The sequence below is a fragment of the Chiloscyllium punctatum genome, chromosome 38, assembly GCF_047496795.1.
Source record: "Chiloscyllium punctatum isolate Juve2018m chromosome 38, sChiPun1.3, whole genome shotgun sequence".
NCBI classification, from domain to species: Eukaryota; Metazoa; Chordata; class Chondrichthyes; order Orectolobiformes; family Hemiscylliidae; genus Chiloscyllium; species Chiloscyllium punctatum.
The window spans coordinates 16,632,745-16,655,417 of NC_092776.1; the positions used below are offsets into that span (position 1 = coordinate 16,632,745).

Consider the following 22,673-nt stretch of genomic DNA (forward strand, 5'->3'; position numbering starts at 1 on the left):
CAGAAGCCCATGGATTTAAACCTTATGATAGAACTTCACCACATAGTTTAGGATGACTTTTGAGTGGAGAACTTGGAGGTTGCAGCTATCAATCCAAATCATCTACGAGCACAAATGCCTTTGCCACCATCAGTGATGAACAGAACCCAGCTGGCTGGCTGTGAGGCCACTAAGCTTCCACCTATGAATCTGGATTTACCAGCAGATCTTTTTTCTTTTTTTGCCTTACTACACCTATCAAAATAGCATTATGCTGATGAGTATAGCTCTCCATAATGATGCTTTTTTTTTGGAGTTCTGTAGATTGCATCATTCCTCCTTGTAGGAGAAATGCTTAATGTGTATTGGCTGGTGCAAGATCTCCAAATCTGTCAAGCTTAATCATTTGTCCAGTGGAGAGCACTAATGGCAGGTGTCAGAAATCCGAGAACCTATGTTGGACACTTCTTTCTAATGGGAAATGGTGACAGTAGCAGGGCGGCATTTAAATACTTCTCTGCATGTAATCCAGAGGGAGTTAGCCAATTGGATTCAAAATTGGCTTGAAGATAGCAGACAGAAGGTGGTTGTAGGTGGTTGCTTTTTGTACTGGACGCCTCTGACCAGCGGTGTGGCATAGGTACTGGTGCTGGTCCCTTGTTTTTTGTTATTCATATAACGATTTGGATGTGAACATAAAAGGCAGATAATAAGTTTGCAAATTACATCAAAAGAGGTGGTTAGTGGACACTCGAAGGTTATGTCAGAGTACAATGGGACCTTGATCAGATAGGCCAGTAGGTTGAGGAGTGGCAGATGGAATTTAATTTAGATGAATGTGAGGTGTTGCATTTTGGTAAAGCAAACCAGTGCAAGACTTGCAGATAATGATAGAGCCTTGGGGAGTGTAACCAAACAGACCCAGAAATGTTGGTGCATAGTTCCTTGAAAGTGAAGTCGCAGGTAGACAGGGTGGTGAAGAAGTTGTTTGGCACACTTGCCTTCATCGGTCAGTGTATTGAGTATAACAGTAGGGAGGTCATGTGGCTGTACAAGACATTGATGATGCCACTTTTAGAATATTGCATAGAGTTCTGGTTGCTCTTCTACAAAAAGAGTGTTGTTAAGCTTGAGAGGGTGCAGGAAAGATTGACCAATATGTTGCTGGGACTGGAGGATTTGAGTTATAGGGCAAAGTTAAATAGGCTGGGACCTTCTCCCCCTGGAGCAACAGAGGCTAAGGGGTGTCCTTATAGAGGTTTATAAAATCATGAATGGCATGAATTTAGTCAAGGTCTATTTCCAAGGGTTGGAGAAGTCCTAAACTAGAGGACATAGGTTTAAGGTGAGAGGGGAAGATTTAAAAAGGATCTGAAAGGTAACTTTTCAATGCAGAGTTGGTGCGTGTATGAAATGAGCTGCCAGAGGAAGTGGTGGAGGCTGATACGATCAGAACATCTGGATAGATATATGAATAGGAAGGGTTTAGGTAGATACGGGCCAAATGCTGGCAAGTGAAACTAGATTAGTTCAGGATATCTGGTTGGCATTGATGAGTTGGAGCAAAGAGTTTGTTTCCATGCTGTATGACTCTATGATTGAAAGATTTCTCTGCTGACTAGAATGAACTGACATTCCCTTTACCTGCTCAGGTGGATGTTGAAGAGATTGTGACACGATTGAAAGATGAATAGGAAGTTGAATATCTATTGCTAAGTTGCATCATTTAAACAGATGTCAAAAACAGAAATTGTCAGAAAAACTCAGCAGGTCTGGCAGCATCTGTGGACAGAAGGCAGAGTCAACATTTAAGGTCTAGTGACCCTTCAGAAGGTCAGCAGTCATATGACACCAGGTTATTGTCCAACAGGTTTACTTGAAATCTCAAGCTTTCAGAGTGCTGCCTGTTTTGTCAGGTGACTTCACCTGAAGAAGGGACAGCACTCTGAAAGCTTGTGATATCAAATAAACTAGTTGGACTATAATCTGGTGTCGTATGACTTCTGACCTTGTCTACCCTAATCCAGCACCTGCACACACTCTTCAGAACTAATCACATTTTGGATACTCCCTTCATGTTGGTCATCATTTGTAGTGTAGTTGTGTACAGGCCATCCCTTTATTGCAAACAGTTTCTGTTCTTGAGTCTGTTTGCAAGTCATTTGTATACAAATCAGAACACAATGAAGAGAATAGAAAGTAGACATTCATTAGTACAGGAAATGTTCATATGTTGGATCTTTAAAATTACACCTCTATAAGTATAAGCATTCATACATCAGGCATCTTGTCTGATCTGTTATTGTGTGGACACAATAGTCCAATGCCCTCCTGTGCTACTAATAACTTCAATGTTGACTTCTGTGATGATTTTGGCTGAGCCTAACAGCCAAAATTCACGCGTTGTGTGTAACTCTTCATCAGAGCTGGGCACCAGTTGCTGACTGATTTTTGCAGTTGTTTTCCATTTCTAATCCCTGCATTTCATGCCTTTTATGAAAGTTTGTTTCATTGCAGTTCATGGGATCTCACTGTGCATACCACCATGTTGATAGTTATGATGAGGTGTTCATAAAGTTCTTTCGTACCATCTAGTGACTGCTGTTTCTTTGTGTAGGTCTCCTGAGTTCAGTGATTTCCTGAAAAAGGCATTGGAGAAGAATGTTGAGGTGAGGTGGTCATCCCAGCAGTTGCTACAGGTGAGTATGTAATCAGTGCTTGACAAATACTGAATGGGAAACAGCTTCACATTTTGACATGCACCAGGGGATACTGATCCGAACAATATTAAGATGTTATTGTCATTCGTCCTGATTGTAATATACAGCTGTGACAATTGAAGATCTAACTGTGAGCAGTCCAAATTACAAAGATAACTGACTTTTGCAAATGGAACTGTTAACATTTATAATATTGTTACTGCATTGGTGACCCAGAGGCTTGGAAATAATCCTTCAGAGACGTGTTCAGTTCCCATCAGCATGGTATTTAAATTCAATTAATTCATAAATCTGTCATAAAAAAACTAAATAATGGTTCGGTGAAACTACCATTTTAAAAAGCCCCACCTGCTTCACGAGCGTTCATTAGAGAATGAAATCCACCATCCTTACTCAGGCAGGCCTAAATGTAACTCCAGATACACAGCAATGTGCTTGACTTTGAAATGCTCTCTGACGAGTTCTTTCAAGCCACTCTGTTACATCAAAACCATCACAGAGAAGTCGACACTGATTTTATCTGCACCAAATGGATTATAGCAATTCAAGCTATACCATCTTCTCAAACAATTGGACCTTAGCAATAAATGATGCTCTTGTCAGCAATGCTCTTTTCCTAGAAGCTGGCTGCACTAATAATCTAGGGTACACTAAGGGAGTGCTGCACTGTATCTTCAAATCTCTAGAGTCCTGTCTGCTCTGTCAGTTTGATTCAGATCTCAGTATTAGCAGATCACAAGTAAAGCAGCATGGAACTGGAGTTTGATCCTGCCCTAAGTTGAACTGTAAAGATAGGCAGTTTCTTGTAGTTGTCACAAGGTAATGTTTGAAGACTGAAATTCCTGGTCAATTTTTCCAGTCACTCCACTCAGGAATATCAGTCAGTTAATTCAGCTCAGTCTAAGGATGGAACTTCAGTCTTTTCGGATTCTTGTGGTTCAGTGTCAGGTGGACAGTGCATTAGCCCATGGAGTGACGGGAGAGGCCCAGGCATTCTCTAGTGTTCTGGGTGCAGGTGGAGCTTCACTGACCTGTCAGAATTTATAGGCCACTCATTCTGTGCAACAGCTGGTTTCTATATTGGAATATCCCATCAGAGTCTGCAGATTTAGAATTCAAACAGAAACAGCTGAAGGGAACACAGAGCTGCTTTGTGGCGTCTACATTCTCTTGTACGAAGATCATAAGAAAAATAGTAGTTTCATGTCTATCAGATTTTGCTGTTTTGGCCTAATGCCCCAATCATCTGTGAGTATAAATCAGAGCTGTTTGTTCGATGCTTGTTTGTGTACCTACATTTGCATTAAAATACTGCTTCACAGCTTTACCACTGTGTTCTCATTTTAGTGTTTTTGAATTTACACGATCCCAAAGTTATGAAGGGGGTGGAGAGATCAATGAGTGGGTGAGCGGGGGAACATTTCCAGTTGTACAGCAACTTTTATACACAAATTGAGTCATGGCATACATGTATTTGTCGTAAAACTACACCTCAAAATACTTGTGTTGTCTTAAGCATAGAAGTATGTAGTGAACTAAATATACCCTGGAGAACAGACAGTTAGGATTCCAACTGAAATATAAAATAGAGGTATCTATAACAAACATCACCAACCTCCCACTTACTCCATTCCTCCCAAATTCTACTTTCTGATTATCACTGGATCGAACTCAAGGCACCAAAATGGAGGCCAGTGTCTGCCAGAATCTTGCCGCAGAGTATACGGGAAACGATAGTATAATTAAACTGTCTCATTGTTCTATAACTGCCATTAAGGCCTTTGTGACTCCAAAATTTCATTGTTTGGGAACCCCTGAGTTAGAGACTTTGTGAGCTCCAGATCATTGGCGCTGAGAACATGTAAGGTACTCATCAAGCAATAGTGTTTAGCGAATAGTGCGTCTTGACAGCAGGTAAGCTTTAATTCAGTCAAGTGATTCTGAACCTGTTTCACTTCATTAACCTTTTCACAATGCTAATCCAGAATTAATAGTATTTTCCATTACACCTTTTCTCTGTGCTGATCCAGAATCAGTCACATTCCCCATTAATCCATTTCTGATACTAATTCAGAACCAACTCTTATTGTTCATTTTATTATCTGCAGCAAAGGGTAAAAACTTAAGAAATTGAAATGGAGCATTCTAGAATTCTATGATAGATGCAGCAACATCTGAAGAGACAAATTAGCACTCCACTTAAGATCCGGATCAGTAGAATAATCCTGCCTGAGATACTAACTGTTCAATGCTGATGACCACTGTGCATTTCTTAAAAAAAACCAGAAAAGGCTGGAAAAACTTAGGTTTGGGCATCATCTGTGGAAGGAAATAGTTAATTTTTCATATGGATGATGTTCCACCAGGACTATTTACATTTCTGGCTGTTTTTTCAGATTTTTGGGTTTTCTTAAGCTCTGTAGAAATATAGGCCATTTTGCTCCAGGTCAGCTTCAGTTCATGGTTAAATTGAGTTGGTGGAAGTGATGCTGGAGACCTTAAGAACATGGTAGAGCCTCAACATCTCTTTCCTTTCTCAATGAATGCTCTACTGCTGCCTGATGCAGTTACATCACAGTCATAGAGGGGGAGCCAAATCTGGGATCCACATCTGATGACTGGCAGTAGCTCAGGACATGAGGGATTTTCTTTAGATCCATTATTTACATGTGTGTGTCACTGTCTTGGCTAGCATTTATTTTCCATCCCTAAATACCCTTGAGAAGCTGGTGGTGAGTCATCTTTTTGAACTGCTATAATCAGTGTGTTGTAGGTACACGGTGCTGGGAGGAAAGGAATTCCAGGCTTTTGACTTAGTGACAGTTAAGGAATGGCAATATAGTTCCAAATTATGATAATGAGATGCTTGGAAGAGCTCTTGCAGGTGGTTGTGCAGGACTCTGCTGTATTTTTCTTGGTGGTCACAGATTTGGGATTACCATGGCCTATTGTGTGTAAGTTAGTTTTGTTTTTCTAACTCTGTTTTTTTTTCCCCTTTCTAGCATCCATTTGTGGTGAATGTTAACAGCAATAAGCCAGTGAGGGAGTTGATTGCAGAAGCAAAGGCAGAGGTAACAGAAGAGATTGAAGAGAGCAAGGAGGATGAAGAGGAGGAGGATTCTGAAAATGCAGCAGTGAGTATCAGATATGCCAGGCCAGCGCAGAAATTACAAAATTTAGAAGTTTGGCTGGTAAGGTGATGGTTAGGTTACTTGCTTTCCAGTTTTGTGTCCATAGGTTTACATTGATCACCTTTTCGACTCTCAAGCACAGTCACCCATTTAATCTTTGATTTGAATCACCTTGAATTGGGTAGAAGGTACTTACTTCAATTTGTCAGGCCTTGTACTTCAATTTGTGGGAACCTGAATGTCATCGACCTTTGAATATCGGAATAAAAAGCACTTTGTTGTGGGGAAGTATTTATTAATTAAAATCTCATAGGGAATTCAGAAGAAAGTTCATTACCCAGTGGTGAATATGTATAACCCATTACCACAGGGAGTAGTTGAAACAAATAATAGAAATGAATTCAAGGGGAAGCTAGACAAGTCTATATAGGAAAAAGGTTTCAATAATGAATTTAAAGGATTCCTTATTTCATTGATTAGAGTTGAAAGGCTCACTCGTTAAAAGACCTGGATCTTAAGCCACTTGCCATTTTGCAATATTGTTCATCAAGGTGACATGAGTTTGTCTTGGAGCTTTGAAAGGTTTCACCAAATGCTGCCTTATTCTTTATCACAGATTGTTAATAGAGTCATAGAGATGTACAGCATGGAAACCGACCCTTTGGTCCAAATCGTTCACGCCAACCAGATGTACCTAAAGTAATCTAATCTCATTTGCCAGCATTTGGTCCATATCCCTCTAAATCTTTCCTATTAATACACCCATCCAGATGCCTTTTAAATGTTGTAATTGTACCAGCCTCTCCACTTTGTCTGGCAGCTCATTGCAGTGACATACCACCCTCTGTGAAAAGGTTGCCCCTTGGGTCCGTTTAAATCGCTTTCCTCTCCCCTTAAACTGTATCCTCGAGTTTTTGAGTCCTGCACCCCAGGGAAAAGAACCCTCCACTCTATCTATGCCCCTCATGAGTTTATAAACCTCCTAAAAGGCCCACCCCACAGCCTCTGATGTTCCGGGGAAGCTAGCCCTAGACTATTCAGCCTCTCCCTATAGCTCAAACCTGGTAAAATCCTTGTGGATCTTTTTTGAACCCTTTTAAGTTTCACAACATTCTTCTAGTAGGAGTGAGACCAGAATTGCATACAATATTCCAAAAACTGGTTCGGCAATGTCCTGTACAACTGCAACATGACCTCCCAACTCTAATGCTCAATGCATTGACCAAGAAGGGCAAGCATACCAACTTTTGCCTTCACTATCCTATCTATTTGCGACTCTACTTTCAAGGAACTATGAACCTGCAATCCAAGGTCTCTTTATTCAGCAACACTATCCAGTACCTTACCATTAAGTGTATAAGTCCTGACCTGATTTGCACCTCATATTTATCTAAATTAAACTCCAAATGCTACTCCTCGATCCATCGGCCCATCTGATCAAGATACCATTGTACACAGGTAACCTTTTTTTTAGATTAGATTATTACAGTGTGGTAACAGGCCCTTCAGCCCAACAAGTCCACACCAACCCTCCGAAGAGCAAACCACCCAGACCCATTCCTCTACATTTACCTCTTCACCTAACTCTATGGGCAATTTAGCATGACCAATTCACCTAACCTGCACGTTTTTGGACTGTGGGAGGAAACCGGAGCACCCGGAGGAAACCCATGCAGACACTGGGAGAATGTGCAAACTCCACACAGACAGTTGCCTGAGGCAGGAATTGAACCCAGATATTTGGTGTTGTGAGGCAGCAGTGTTAACCACAATGCCACCGTGCTGCCCACCTTCTTTGCTGTCCAGTACACCTCCAACTTTGGTGCACCTGTAAAAACGCTAACCATACCTCCTACATTGATATCCAAATTATTCATATAAATGACTAAAAGCAGTGGACTCAGCATTAATCCTTGTGGCACACTGCTGGTCACAGGCCTCCAGTCTGAAAAACAACCCTCCACCACCACCCTCTGTCTTCTACCTTTGAGCAGGTTCTGTATCCAAATGGTTAGTTCTCCCTGTATTCAACGTGTTCTAACCTTGCTAATTAGTTACCATAAGGAGCCTTGTGGAACGCCTTACTGAAGTCCATATAAGATCACATCTATTGTTCTGCTGTCGTCAATCCTCTTCATTACTTCTTTGTTAAATAATAGTTTGTAATTTCACAAAACAGCAAAGGGCAGGGATGTAACCATCTCTCCACTGATCATAAACTTAGCTGGATCAGCTTAAGAAAGTAGGTTAACGGTTAGTAATTTTGCAGTGAGCAACTCATCTCCTCACTCCCTGCAGTTTGCCCATCATCCACAATGCTCAAATCTGGAGTGTGATGGAATATTCCCTATTTCCCTATTTCTCTGGGCAAATGCAACTCCAAATCCCATCCAAGATAAAATGGCACAGGTTATTGACATACCATCTTTCACCTTAAACATTCACTTCCTCCACCACACACAATGGCAGCAGAGTCTACCATCTACAGAGAGATGTGCAGCATAGAAATAGACCTTTTGGTCCAATTAGTCCATGCCAATCAAATATCTTAACTTAATCTAGACCCATTTGCCAGTACTTGGCCCATATCTCTCTAAACCTTTCCTATTTGTGTACCCAACCAGATGGCTTTCAAATGTAATTATATCAGCCATCTCCACTTCCTCTGGCAGCTCATTCCTATATGCACCACTCTTTGTGTGAAGAAATTGCCCCTTAGCTCCCTTTTTAAGTCTTTCCACTCTCACTGTAAACTTATGCTCTCTACTTCTGGACTCCTCCAGTCCAGGAAAAATATTTTGCCTATTTAACCTGTCCATTTCCCTCATGATTTTATAAGTCTCTATAAAGTCACCCTCAGCCTCCAACCATCCAGGGAAAACAGCCCCAGCCTATTCAGCCTCTCCCTATAGCACAAACCCTCCAATCTTGGCAAGATGTATTGTCAACTTGTCAAACCACCTTCAGTGCAACTTCTAAACCAGTGCCTTGGGATAACAATACCAGCAGAAACATGAGAACACCATCACAAGCAAAATGCTTTTTTTTAGATTAGATTACTTACAGTGTGGAAACAGGCCCTTCGGCCCAACAAGTCCACACTGCCCCGCCGAAGCGCAACCCACCCATACCCCTACATTTACCCCTTACCTAACACTACGGGCAATTTAGCATGGCCAATTCACCTGAGCTGCACATCTTTGGACTGTGGGAGGAAACCGGAGCACCCGGAGGAAACCCACGCAGACACTGGGAGAACGTGCAAACTCCACACAGTCGCCTGAGGCGGGATTTGAACCCGGGTCTCTGGCGCTGTGAGGCAGCAGTGCTAACCACTGTGCCACCGTACCGCCCACTTGCTCTTCGTCTTGAATTGAAAATTTGTCATCTCTCCTGTTGTCATCTCAACATCCTGGTTTTTCCCCTGTTACCATTGGTGTACTAACCATATATTTGATCGCATAGGCCCAAAGCATTTGTTTATTATCAGTTCAGTGACAGTTAGCGATGATTGATAAATGCTGGCCTTGCAGAATCATCATAACCTATGAATAAATATAAAAAAGGATCCACAGTATATTCTTTTATGAGAGTGACTTGACTAATCAAAATCACATTCTTCTGCCTTATTTAGTAGTGGAAAGGGGATGTTCACTTGAAGAAGAATCTTTGACTCCTTTTTAGATTGTGTCACAGTGGAAGGTTAATGCACTGTTAATGCATCTTTGGCTTGAGTGACATTTTCTTGAATTTGAATTTCACTACGTTGTTGATCTTCTGCCATTGTTGCTCTGTGTAGTTACTGCAATATGTGCCTCAAAATTTCTAAGTATGAGTGGCAGTATGATCATAATTCTTTAATATGATACTGAAATGCCCTTGATTCATGGATGGAACTAGCTGAGAGTAGAGATGTGAAATAAATTAACTGTCTAATGTACATGAATTACACAATAAAAAAAGCTTTATGCTATATTCTCCTAGGCTTTGCCAGGACATAAACGTGCCCCATCAGATATCAGCACAGCCAGCTCTGAGGATGAAAAATTATCCCAGTCTCCCTCAATCCTTGAGGCTGTTTCTGAGAAAATGGAGACAGAGTCTATTGAAGAAAATACAGACAAGGTCAGCGACAAGCTGTCAGACGAAGGGATTGGTACCAGTGAAGGGGAGAAGCCAACGGAGAACAATGCTTCTGACACCAATAATGAAGATGTACAAGGAGATAGTGAGAAACTGGATACCAAGGTTGGGAAACCTGTGCCGTTCGAAGAAAAATCTGAGACAGAAGAGCTAAATGTGGAGATCCCAGAAGCTGATGAAAGCACTGAACAATCTCTGAAAGAAGTTGAAGTGCATGAGGATGTTAGAAAACCTGAAAATGAAAGAGTCAAAGTGTCAGAGATAGAAAAGGAAAATGCAACTGGAAAAGAGAAAGAGGCAGACACCGAGCCAAATGAAGGTAAAGTGGAGAGAGAGAACAAAACAGCCAACCCTGAGGTGACAGAAGCCTTGGCAGAAACACAGGCAGAGAAAAGTGAGCAAGAAGCAGCAAGGGAAGCTTCCAGTGCAACAGTGATCAGTGTGCAATCGAAAGAGGGTGTACCTGAAGAAACAATGGATGTAATTCCTGGGGAAGGAAAGCAGGATGTGACAGAGTCAACTGTAAACACTCCAGCTCTTCCCAGTGAAGAAGCAAAAGAGGAGAAGCAGGCTGATGATCTCAAAGTAAACTCTGCTACGCAATCAGTGGAAGACGAAGGATGTTGTGAGATAAAAATTGTAACTGAGAGTGGTGTAAAAGTAGAGTACACTTCAGAGACAGAGGCTGAAACTAAGGCACAATTTGAAACTAACCCTTCTGAAGCAGCAGCAACACTGAGTGGCGAGTTGAATGAAACGCAAGATGCTATGCCGTACAAAGTGAGGGAAACAGAGAGTGAGAGTCCAGATGACATAAAGCTGGAGATGATCCCTGAAATCAGTGTCACCACTGAAGAAATGAAGGAAAATTTGGATCCTGCTGCACAATCGAAGGGCATGAGTAAAGAGAAAGAGAGAGATGCGGATTCTGGGAGCGGGTCAATGGCAGACAACAACAGCATAGACTTAAGCCTGTCCATATCCAGCTTCTTGTCCCGCAACAAGGAGACTGGATCCATATCTCTTCAGGTAACAAATCAAATTCAGGCACAGAAAAATCACATTTTTATTTTGGTTTTCAGTGGAGTATATTGAAGTTTATTGAACATCCCTAGTCACTTCTGAGAAGATGGTGAGGAGCCTCTATTGAAATTTTTGATTGATTTGATTGGCAGACAGCTCAGGGATGGGTACAACACAGGGACCAAGGCGGCAGGACACAAAACAGGGACCTAAGTGACAGGGAGAGAGCACTGGGACTGGGGCAGAAAGCAGACAACATGGGGAATTAGAGCAGCAGGTGGATAGCACAAGGATCAAGGATCGGCAGGTGAATTGCAGCTGGTCTGAGGTAAAAGGCACAAGGACCGGGGCGGCAAATGCTCAGCATGGGGTCCAGGGCAGCAAGTGGTCTGGACAGGGATTGGGTCAGCAGAGTAGGCCAAACAAATGGCACAAGGATCACAGCAGCAGGCCGGATAGCCCAGGAACTGTCATAGTGGGCAGACTGTGCAGCAACCAAAGTGGACTGGAGTGGCACTGGCAGAGTAGGCAGATAGCATTGGGGCTCTGACTGTACAGAGACTGGGGCAGCAGATGAATGGCAGGGAAACTGAGCAGCAGGTAGTCTCTTTCAATCACTTGTTTGTGTATTTGCAACTTTAACAGGAAATGAAGCAACAGAAAAAAACATTGAAGAAAACACGTAAGTTTATGGTCGATGGTGTGGAGGTAAAAGTGACAACATCAAAAATTGTTACAGATAATGACAAAAATAATGAAGAAATGAGGTACCTCAGGTAAGACTTCAATCTGGTTATTTTTGTTTAATACTAGGTATATCAGCAGCTTTATAACATGTTGAGTTTTGTTTTGGAGTAAATTTCTTTATGATCAATTTCAATCTTGGATCAAGTGTACCCTTCAGTGAGCGTCCCACATGAATTTGTATTTGTTAGTAATGTATAAATTCCTATTTTACAACCTAGTGATTTTACAGTGAAGGGCATCTGTAATTTGTCTTTATAAGCTGAAATTAATAATTTATTTCCCTACTTCTAGGAATGTATTTCCTAGAAAAAAGCAAGATCTATATTTAAAGAACACTTTGGTACCTCTGTCAGAAAGATTTCAGTGTAGCATGGACACAGAGTGATTTTGAATTGTGGAATCTCCTTAACATAAATGTAATCTCATGCTTTTGGATATTGAATTCTCACTGGAATATTTGAAGCTACACCCAATGTGTTATTAATAAAAGCATAAAGTGAGGAAGGTTTTTAAAAACTGAAAATAAAGCACCTTCTTGTTATTCATTCAGTGGATGTAGGCATCACTGTCAGCAGTTAATACCTACCCCAAATTGGAGCAATTGAGAATCAACCACATTGCTGAGAGCTGAGTCACATGTAGGCCTAATCAGATAAACTATCAGATTTCATTCTCTAAAGGACCTTAGTGAACTGGATGAGTTTTTCCAACAATGGATGGTGGTTACATGGTCACCATTATGCTAGATTTTTAACCCAAATTTTTAAAAATCACTTATAATGTTACTATCTGCCATGGTGCAATTCAAACCCATGTCTCCTGAACATTAACCCATGAATACTAGGCTGCTAGTCCAGTGGAATTAAACAAATAATGCAAAAAGGGCTATAATTAGCTTCAATGCACCATCCTGTTCCCTGGCCAACATCTGTCTCAGGCTTGCTGCACTGCTCCAGTGAAGCTCAGCGCAAGCTGGAAGAACAGTACTTCATTTTCCACTTGGGGATGATGCAGTTTTCTGGACTCAATATCGAATTCGACACCTTTAGGGTTTGAGTATTGTGGAGAAAATATAGAGAACCACCAGGAGACGCAGAGAGTTCTTCAAGAAGTAGGTCTTTTATTTGCAAACAAAAAACCGTGACACTGAGAAAGTGGATTTTTATATTTTTTTATCATGTTTCTGTTAGCTTATCAACATGTCCAACTATATTAATCAAAGTACCTCACTCTAGCTACGCAATAAACCAGTGATGTTAGTTCCCATTATCTCTTTTTAGTTGTACATTCTACTTAATGTTATTCTAATGTCATGGTTAGAATTTTATTGCTAACTCTGCTACAGTGGTCTTTCATTCCAGACCCTACTTAATATTTTCATAATGTCATGATTAGATATTTATTGTCACTTCTGCTACAGTGATCTTCCATTGCAGACTAACCTATCATGATAGATATTTAGCTATTCCATCTATTACAATTGTTATCCACTCCTTTATCTATCCAACAGTTCTTCTGTCTCTTTGGTCTCCATTCCCTTCTATCATTTACAGGTAACACCATCATTACATTCCCATGCGATGCTGTGTTAGAGAAAATCGTGCATTATAAATGGTGCTTTTGAGAAAAATAGGGTTGGGCGGACCACCAAAAATACCAGTAAAAATCAAAACAGTAATAGTAGTTAGCCTAACACAAACAATAGCACAGTCGAAGTAAATTTTGACCTATTGTACCTGACCTGTTTTGTGATACTGTGTAGTGCAATTCATCAGAATTTTCAACTTTTAACCTCGATTGGCATCTATACCTGCTGGCTGCACTACATTCTAATCTGTCTTCTGATCCCATCCAATGATAACATTGCACAAGTCAGATCCCAGAATGAAACCTACCTTGATAGATCAAGGGCGGAATCTTAATTTCTTTCACTAAGTGTCAGTTTGGTCAAATTTTTTTAGAGGATTTCACATCGTGATGCTTAGGGACATCTATTACCTTATTTTACAAAACCCACCTGATTTATTATTTACCCCACCCTTTGATGCCCCTCACTCACATTCTAGCACCATCAGACCAGGTGCCATTTTCAAAACAACTCACCACTTCCTGGATATCCCAGAATTGACCAACATCCATGCTGCAACGCCATCTTTAAAAAGATATAAACCCAGACAAGAGCTGTCAATCCGGAGCTGCCCTGCATGGTTACTGGCATTGGCCCTGAATGTGGCAGACAATGGAAAATTGGTGCCTTTCTTTGTGGGCAGGGACATTGAGAAGTTGCTGATGAGAATGGGATGATGCAGAGGCAAGATATCCTTTTCTCCAAGGCCAACAGAGGATCCCATTCTAGTGGAAACACACCAACCTGGACCTGGGTTACCAGCCAAACTAGTGCAGTCTCAACTATCTGAGGGAATGCACAGAATTATGGAAGAAGATCAATGATCTTCTCCACTCTGCTAGTGAAAATGCCTCTATCTTCTCATTGATACCTCACACTGACTCCATCTCTGCTACTGTACCCACCATTTCCCGCATCATCATCCCACTCACTCTTATCCTCACTGCCATCTGACCCTGACTAACCTTAAATCTCTTCTGCATGGCCTACTCACCCCTTTAGGACATCTTCGCACATGCACCAAAAGTAACAGTGTGCTACCCTCCTTTCTCTCCCTTATCCACTATGTGCAGTTTCCCGACTCTGACCTACCTGAGCAGCTGACTGACCGTGTCCAAGCCCCGTACTGGTATTTTTTTGCAGTTGGTTGCCATAGTGATTAGTTACTGAAACAGATTTGCATGAGTGCAGATAATCTTTAACATCTAAGCATATTTTTTAAACAAAAAGAGAAAAAAAAGCCTTCTAAATACAAACGACAAAGCCAAGTTTCAAACTGCTCCTCAACACTGTTCATTTACTGTTAGTCAATTCCAGTGAAATTTCATTCTTATCTCAACTCTTCAAATTTTTAACAGATTGCTCCCAGCTTCTTGTCCTCAGGCTGTAGAGGTATTTTCATGACGCTTTTCCAACTCCACGAGCACAAATATTTCACAATGTCTTTCATGAAGCTCTTCACGAGAAAGCACACGAGTCGACAGATCACATGATGCCAATGCAGACTCCAGTCCTCCGCGACACCTAGTGCCGGGGATGAGAATCGCGTAACAGCAGTTTGCTTTATTTTTTTTTAAAGTTGGCAATTCACAAATTGTGTTTAATAAATGCTTTCTAGTTGAACTACCTGTACTTTTTACCACCTCCACCCTATCTTCTGCACGCGAACTACTTAGCTACCATCAGTTCTGAGCAAGGGTCACTTGACCCAAAATGCGAACTCTGATTTCTCTCCACAGATGCTGCCAGACCTGCTGAGCTTATCTAGCAATTTCTTTTTATGTTTGTAATTAGCTTATCACTGTTTGTGAGAATAGCCTCAGATAAGCCCATTGGACAATATTCGTTTTTGAGTAACAAATGCTCCCTATTTTTATTCTGTCATTTAATTTCAGAACTAGAGTATTTTGATTTGAAGCTTAACATATTTATGGAATCCTCACTTGGAAAGAAAGCAGATGACTTGGTTTTACATAACAGAGCCTGGCAAACGCTCAGCTGAACTCTGTATTTTTTGTCAGGTTTAAGATGAATTGATTATATTGCATTTAAAAATTTGTGTTAATGAAGCTTTTCCAATATCGAACAGAAATGAGTATGGAACCTGATGGGATTTACATGAGACAATCGGCAGCAAAGGTATTTCTGCCGAGATTCAAATCTCAAAACATTTTTTAGTTGCATCAGAAGAAATTGACAATAAATCAAGAATTTTCTCCAGATTATTGGAAATCTGTTACACCCATTTTTTTCATTTTTTAAAAAGTCATTAATAACTTCAATCGCAAAACCAAAGGGAGTTAGTGCAATAGACATTGCTCCTTTAGCTAAAACCAAATTTGAACATGTTTAAGTTTGTGAATGTTTGGAATTAGCTAAGACTTGAGTGTTTGGAATTGGATTTTGACATGAAGTTGCAACCACAAACTCCATCCTAAAATCTGTTGATGGTGAGGCATTGATGGACCTGCAGTATTTTTACCTCTGATTTCTAGGTTTTATATCTTTTGTTTCTATTTCTGTGTTGAAAGGACTGTCTTTGAATGACTTTATGTTGAACTTCTGTTCTCTGTGCAGGCGCCAAGAGTTGCGTGAGCTGCGGCTTCTTCAGAAAGAGGAACAACGCACACAGCAGCAACTCAGCAATAAGCTGCAGCAGCAGCGTGAGCAGATCTTTCGCCGTTTTGAGCAGGAGATGACAGTAAGTCTAGAAATCTTTAGCTTGTGTTTTTAAATATGAAGCATACTAGCAACATTGTAAAAACTTTAATTCTCTGCCTCACTCTTGTACTCCAGAAAGGCAGTTGTTCAAGGGTAGAACTGGAATCCATCTTTATGCAATCCTTATAACAATACGAATTAAGAACAGTAATAGGTCAGTCAGTCCTTTTGAGCTTTCTAAGCAATTTTATACGATTGTGGCCTCAATTCCACACTCTTGTGTATTCCATACTCTCTTGAGACTTCCTTGTTGGTCAACAATCTATCTAAAATAAAAATGTTCTTTAAAAATATTCAAGAAACTTGCCACCACCATGCTCTGGAGGAGAGAATTCCACAGATTCATGATCCTCTAAGAGAAAACAAAATCCTCTCCTCTATTTTAAATAAGAAATCCCTTATTTTTAATCTATGTCCTCTAATTGTCTCTCACCAGGGGAAAACATCCTCTCAGCACCCACCCAGTCAAGTCCCCTCAGGATCTTGTCTCAGTCAAATCCCTCGAACTCAGTACCGCCTTCCTAACCTGAAATCTTCTTCCTGACCTCTCTGCCCCCACTCCCACTCCAGCCTATCACCTTCACCTTGACCTCCTTCCACCTATTGCATTTCCAATGCCCCTCCCCAAATCCCTCCTCCCTACCTTTTATCTTAGCCTGCTGGGCACATTTTCCTCATTCCTGAAGAAGGGCTCATGCCCAAAATGCCGATTCTCCTGCTCCTTGGATGCTGCCTGACCTGCTGCGCTTTTCCAGCAACACATTTTCACCCCTCAGGATCTTGTATGTTTCAGTGAGATTACTTCTCATCCTTCTAAATTCTACTGGATACAGGCCAACTTATCCCTTATCTGAACTGCTTTTTATGAAGTTATATCCTATCCATAAATAAGAGAAACCAAACTGTACGCAATACTCCAGATGTGGTCTCACCAATTCCGTGTCTAACTGCAGCAAAACATCCCTACTTCTGTATAACAATCTCCTTGTAATAAACAACAAGATTCAATTTGCTTCTTTAACCACTTGTTGTATGCATACAGATCATTGCTCTCCATTATAAATAGTTATGGCTCCAATTCTGTTACCTGTGCCGTGTCAGTCATTATGTTTTATTCCTGTTTGTCATCTAATCTTCTAATTGTATTAATATGTTACTGCATAAAACATTGGGTATTACTTTGTGTAGTAATGTTTAATAAAACAACTTATCGAATACCTGCTGTAAATAGAATTACATCACATCTTAAAGTACCCCTTAATTCACCTTCAGCATTCCCTGTAAGCTGTGCAGGTGGGTGATGGTGCATTCACTGGGAAGCTGTGCACGTATCAAATGGTGTGCAGATGCATGGCTTCTGCCACCCAAAGCCACTGCCACCGTGCACTTCGGAGGTCTGGGCAGTGGCAAAAAAAAAGAAATGTTGCACAACTTTTTTGATACTCCTCTTTTACAAAACCACATTGATTCTACCTGTCCTGATGTTTTCTAATGTTAATAATGGATTTCAGTAATTTTTCTATGAGCAATGTTAAGCTAAATTATATGCAACCTCTTGCTTTCTGTTTTCCTTTGATTAGAAGTTATATTTACTACCTTCCAATCTGATGGAACCTTTTTGTAAGCTAGGGGATCTTAAAAAGTTAGTACTCGTATATGGTAGACACTTCTTTTAAGACCACGGATGAACTCTATTGGGAACTGGGTACTTGCAATTCTTCGGTTCAAATCCATTTCCCAGAACCTTTTCCTTGATGATTGTGATTGTTTTAACTTACTTCCATCCTTTCACCTCTTGATTTATTAGTAATTCTTAGATGTTGTCTGTGACTTCCACAGTGAAGATAGATTCAATGTATCAATTCAATTTATCCATCATTTTTTTATTTTCCATTATTAATTACACAAACTCTCTTTCTAGAACACTTTGCACACTTTGGTTACCCTTTTTTTAAATAAGTGTTGAAAATGCTATCTAGTTTTATATTTCTAAACAACTTCCTCACGTTCTAGTTTCTTAGTCATTTTTTAAACCATTCTTTGTTTTTTTAACATTCTTTTCAAACATCTACTGTGTATTAATCTTTGTGAAATTATATGCTTTTTCTTTCAATTTAATGCTGTCTTGAACTTGCTTAGTTAGCTGTGTATGGTGTCTTTCCCCTAAAGTCTTTCTTTCTCTGCAGACTTATTTCAGACCTAGCTCTGTTCATGTACCCTTATAATTGCCCTTGTTTAAGTTTAGAACGTTCATTCTTATACCCATTGTTCTCCTTAAACAGAAAATCAATCAAGCTATGATCCATGCTACCTAGGGAGCTCCTTTACTATGATGCCTAATCTTATTGCATATTACCAAATCTAGTTGACTCCACAACTTGTTGCTGGAAGAAACTATTCCAAAAGTACAATATGAACTTCAACCTGCTTCTCCTAATCTGCTTCATTCAATCAATCTGTTTGTAAATTAAAATTACCCATGTTTATCACCAGGCATTTCTCTCAAACCTTGATTATTTTGTTCGATGTACCCATTATACAGTGTGAACACTGTTAGGGGATCCATGACCTTCTCCCACAAAAGATTTCTTTGCGCTTTCTTATTTCTAGCCAAACATCTGATAGCTTGATTTTTAGTTCTAAGGTTATTTCTCTGTTGTGTTATGGCCACTCTTAATTGACAGAGCTAACTCTCCATCTTCTCATTGCTTCCTGTCCTTCTGAGATGGCAGGTAACCTTGAATATTCAGGACCTAAGCTTTGTTGTTTCGCCGCCCAGTCTCTGTAATAGCTGTCAGATCATACTAGTTTATTTCAATTTGAACAGACCAATCCGTTTTATTATGCCCCACCATTCCACAAGCCCCCTCAAAATGTATAAAATCCCAATGAGACCACAAAGGTGACTAATTTGCCTGACTGACTGCTACTCAGGGTCGAAAAGGGTGGCGCTGGAAAAGCACAGCAAGACAGGCAGCATCCTAGGAGCAGGAGAATCTATGTTTCAGGCATAAGCCCTTTATCAGCACCACCCTTTTTGACTCTGACTCTCCAGCATCTGCAGTCCTCATTTTCTCCTGCTACTCAGGACCAGAGTAATTAATCTCAGTTTTTGTGATCAACAGAAAATAACACCATTTACTGTAGCATATGTAACTTTAATAAATGGCAGAGAAAAGAAATAATTTATCTTGTATGCCATCATTCCTGTCACAAGCTACCTGATGAAGGAACAGCGCTCCGAAAGTTTGTACTTACAAATAAACCCGTTGTACTATAGCCTTGGTGTTGTGTGACTTTAAACTTTGTCCATTCCAGTCCAAAACCAGCACCTCTACATCATGACCAGTCCCCTCAGTTAAACATAAAATATCCAATGGTGACTATATGAAAGAAGATTAGGCAAGTTACTGCTTATGAAAAATGGTTAATGCTTCAATTTGATGACCTTTCATTTCCTGATTAGTGAATCAATCTGAAACATGAATTCTATTTCCCTCTTCAAAGATGATGCCTGATCACCTGAGTATTTCCAGCATTTTCTCCTTCAGATTTCCAGCATTTGTTATGTTTTACTTTTGAGTTATTTCAGCTATCCTGGCCATTATTTATCCACAATCATCATAATTAAAGTGAGATTATCTGGTCAGTATCACACTGCTGTTTGGCAACTTTGAATGCACAATTAAGCTGGGGAATTCCTGTATTACAACTTCAAAAGAACACTTAATTGATTGTGAGGTGTTTTGAGAAATCTTTGGATTGTAAAAGTCTGTGTAAAATGCAAAATGTTCTTGGTTTCTATTCATTGGTTATGGGCTTACTCACTCATTTAAGTGGTTTGTTGTTTGTTTCTTAATCTCTTTCAGCCTCTTTTCCTCTTCATTCTCTCCTCCCGCAGCAGAATTTCTCCATTCCTCTACCACATCCCCACCTGTCCTTTAACCCAAAACCATTTAAATGTACCTGTGCCAATTTGAGCACTGCATTGAACATGCTCTGGTGTCTTCAATAAACACCCGACTTTAAAAAACCTTCAATTGTTTTATCCAATTTATCTCTGGTTAGTCAAAACTCCCCATTCTGATATTTCTACTATACTGTTTCTACATAGCACACTGAACTGTCAGGAGATTATTCCCTCATTTTGAACGACTGAACCATCTGTAAAATATTTGAAATGACTTAGCACTGATCATTTTAGCTCAAAATGCACAGACTGGTGATGTCGTCCTTTTCTAATGCTGAAGTCCTTTCAGTCAATGATTCTCTACCCTCTGTTTTGCTTTAATTGACATTTTGAAAAGAAGGCAAATTCTCATCCAGAATGTTTAGTTTTTAATCACAATCTGGGTGAAACTTAGTATCAGCTACGTGCCATAGTGATAATGTTACAGAATTAATAATATGGGGAATACAGGTTCAAATCCAACAATGAAGTTTGAAAATTTGAATTTACTTTAAAACAAATCTGGAAATTTACTATCAGAGAAAAAATGGACTTGTATGCTATTAAATGTGGTTTGTAATTTGTCTACCTGGGTTTAATCTATTCCCCTTCAGAGTAAGAAGCGTCAGTATGACCATGAAATTGAAAACTTGGAACGGCAGCAGAAACAGACAATTGAGCGTCTTGAACAAGACCACACTACTCGCTTGCGAGATGAAGCAAAGAGGATCAAATCCGACCAGGAAAAGGAGCTGTCAAAATTCCAGAGCATTTTAAAAAATCGCAAAAAAGAGGTAAGACTCAACATTGGAAGAGAGAATGCAATTTGCTAACATGTAGTGCAGGTTGATGCACTGTCCAAAGGAAAGTAGTGGTGGTCATTACACAGCCAGCCGGGGTATCAGTGCAGCTGGTGCACAGGTCAGGGTGAGAGAGTGGAACAAGTGCTGCATGGTCCAGAGTGACATTGGAGGTAATAATCATCACACTGCACCCCTTAACTAGTGGCAACTGTACAAAGACCAGGACAGTTAGAGGCCTGTATATGGCAATTCCTGCTTTTCCGAAGTGCACTGTCTTGATTAATAGTCTCAAACATTGCAATGGGCAGTGCCTATACTACAAGTCCCAACTATTATTTTCTGCAGTTTGTTCCTTGAAAGACTCAATATCACATTGTTCCTCACAGAGTGAGGAGTAAACGTGACACAAAATGGATGAGATTTGCCAAAACACTCACTTGGTGGTCCAGAGCTTGAATCTTGCTCAAAAGAGTTTTGTTGTCAAAGCTTTTTGCCTTACACTTATACAAATGTAAGAGTGCAAAATTTCAAAACATCAGAATCATATACACCACAGGAGAAAAGGAGTGTTGATTGGTTGGCAAGTTGACTTGTTTGGCCATGGTGTTGCTATAAATAGAACACCTGAAAAACCATAGGCTCCCCAAGCTCCCTGGGAATTCAAAAATGCTTTCTCCATGGCAAAGCATTGGCCAATCAGAGTTGATTTGAAAACCAGTTAGCATCAGTTTATACCCTTTCCGATGGTATACACGTTCAACACTGAACTGCAAATTGGTGTTAGACCTGGGACACATTCCAGCTATTTGAGTATGTGAATCAGATGTTCACTAAAACATGTTGCAATGTTGCCATTTCAAACTACTCTATGTAGTGGAGACAATTAGTTGTGACTGTATCTTTAACTTTCTGGTTTACCTGTAACTGTCTAAATCTATACTACAGACTAACTCTGCTGGTTGATGGGTCAATTTCCTGCACAGACGTATTCTTCATCTCCGCTGTTCTATATTTAATTCCTTAAGATAAATGTGTATAAATTCGAATGTAAGCCAAATTTTCCAGTTGGTCACTAACAAATGTTGAGCTATGTGTGAGGCTGAGAGCCAAGACTGCTTGATATATTGGGATAGGAGATGTATTCAGTTAAGAATAGTTGGCATAAGGGTAAATTATCTAGGTGCCAAAATATTAGTTTTTATTTTGAGAATGACCTCACTAGGGCTTAACCCTAAACCTATCGCACCTTCTAATCAGCCTGGGCTCCTAACATTTATCAACTGTTTTTTTTTCTGTGATGGCCAGGCTGGTGAACATAAAATATTCGAAGGTAACATAGAACCAATGTGTTTGAATAACATGTTGATTTCAGTAAGTTCATGTGTGAAGAGTGTTTGTTTATTCCATATTCTGGTGAGCTGTTCAGGCACTCCAGCAGAATCAGCAAATTCAGGAGAACAGGGGAGGTATTAGAGGAGAATCATGGTTCAACCAACAAAATGTAGTCAGTTTGAAGCAAATACGTGTAATACAATAAAACAGCCTATCAAATCAGTAATCAGTTAATGTCAGAGTAATCGATCCCACCAGATTGGAGATCAGTTGATATCGTAGAAACATAAAAAGTAGAAGCAAGAGATGGCCACCTGGTTGGCCATTTTACCCTTCTCTGCCATTCAATATGATCATGACTGATTCTGTATCTCAATGCCATATTCCTACTTATCCCCTGTACCCCTTGGTGTCTTTTACCCTCATCTCTGTCTGAAATGATTTACCCTGAGACTATCCTCAGGTTTTAGATTGTCTGTCCAGGGAAACCATCTCCTT

At 40.2% G+C, this 22,673-nt stretch overlaps 1 protein-coding gene across 3 annotated transcripts in view; it reads left to right on the plus strand.

Annotated features, from left to right (window-relative positions):
• Window positions 1-22,673, plus strand: part of slka (STE20-like kinase a) — a 182,611-nt gene that overhangs the window by 108,720 nt on the left and 51,218 nt on the right. For all 3 annotated transcript variants that reach the window (XM_072557283.1, XM_072557284.1, XM_072557285.1), the window contains exons 7-12: window positions 2,597-2,678; window positions 5,702-5,833; window positions 9,815-11,002; window positions 11,642-11,772; window positions 15,948-16,071; window positions 20,655-20,834. In XM_072557283.1, the coding sequence (XP_072413384.1) occupies window positions 2,597-2,678; window positions 5,702-5,833; window positions 9,815-11,002; window positions 11,642-11,772; window positions 15,948-16,071; window positions 20,655-20,834 (1,837 nt within the window). The remainder of the gene's footprint in view (window positions 1-2,596; window positions 2,679-5,701; window positions 5,834-9,814; window positions 11,003-11,641; window positions 11,773-15,947; window positions 16,072-20,654; window positions 20,835-22,673) is intronic.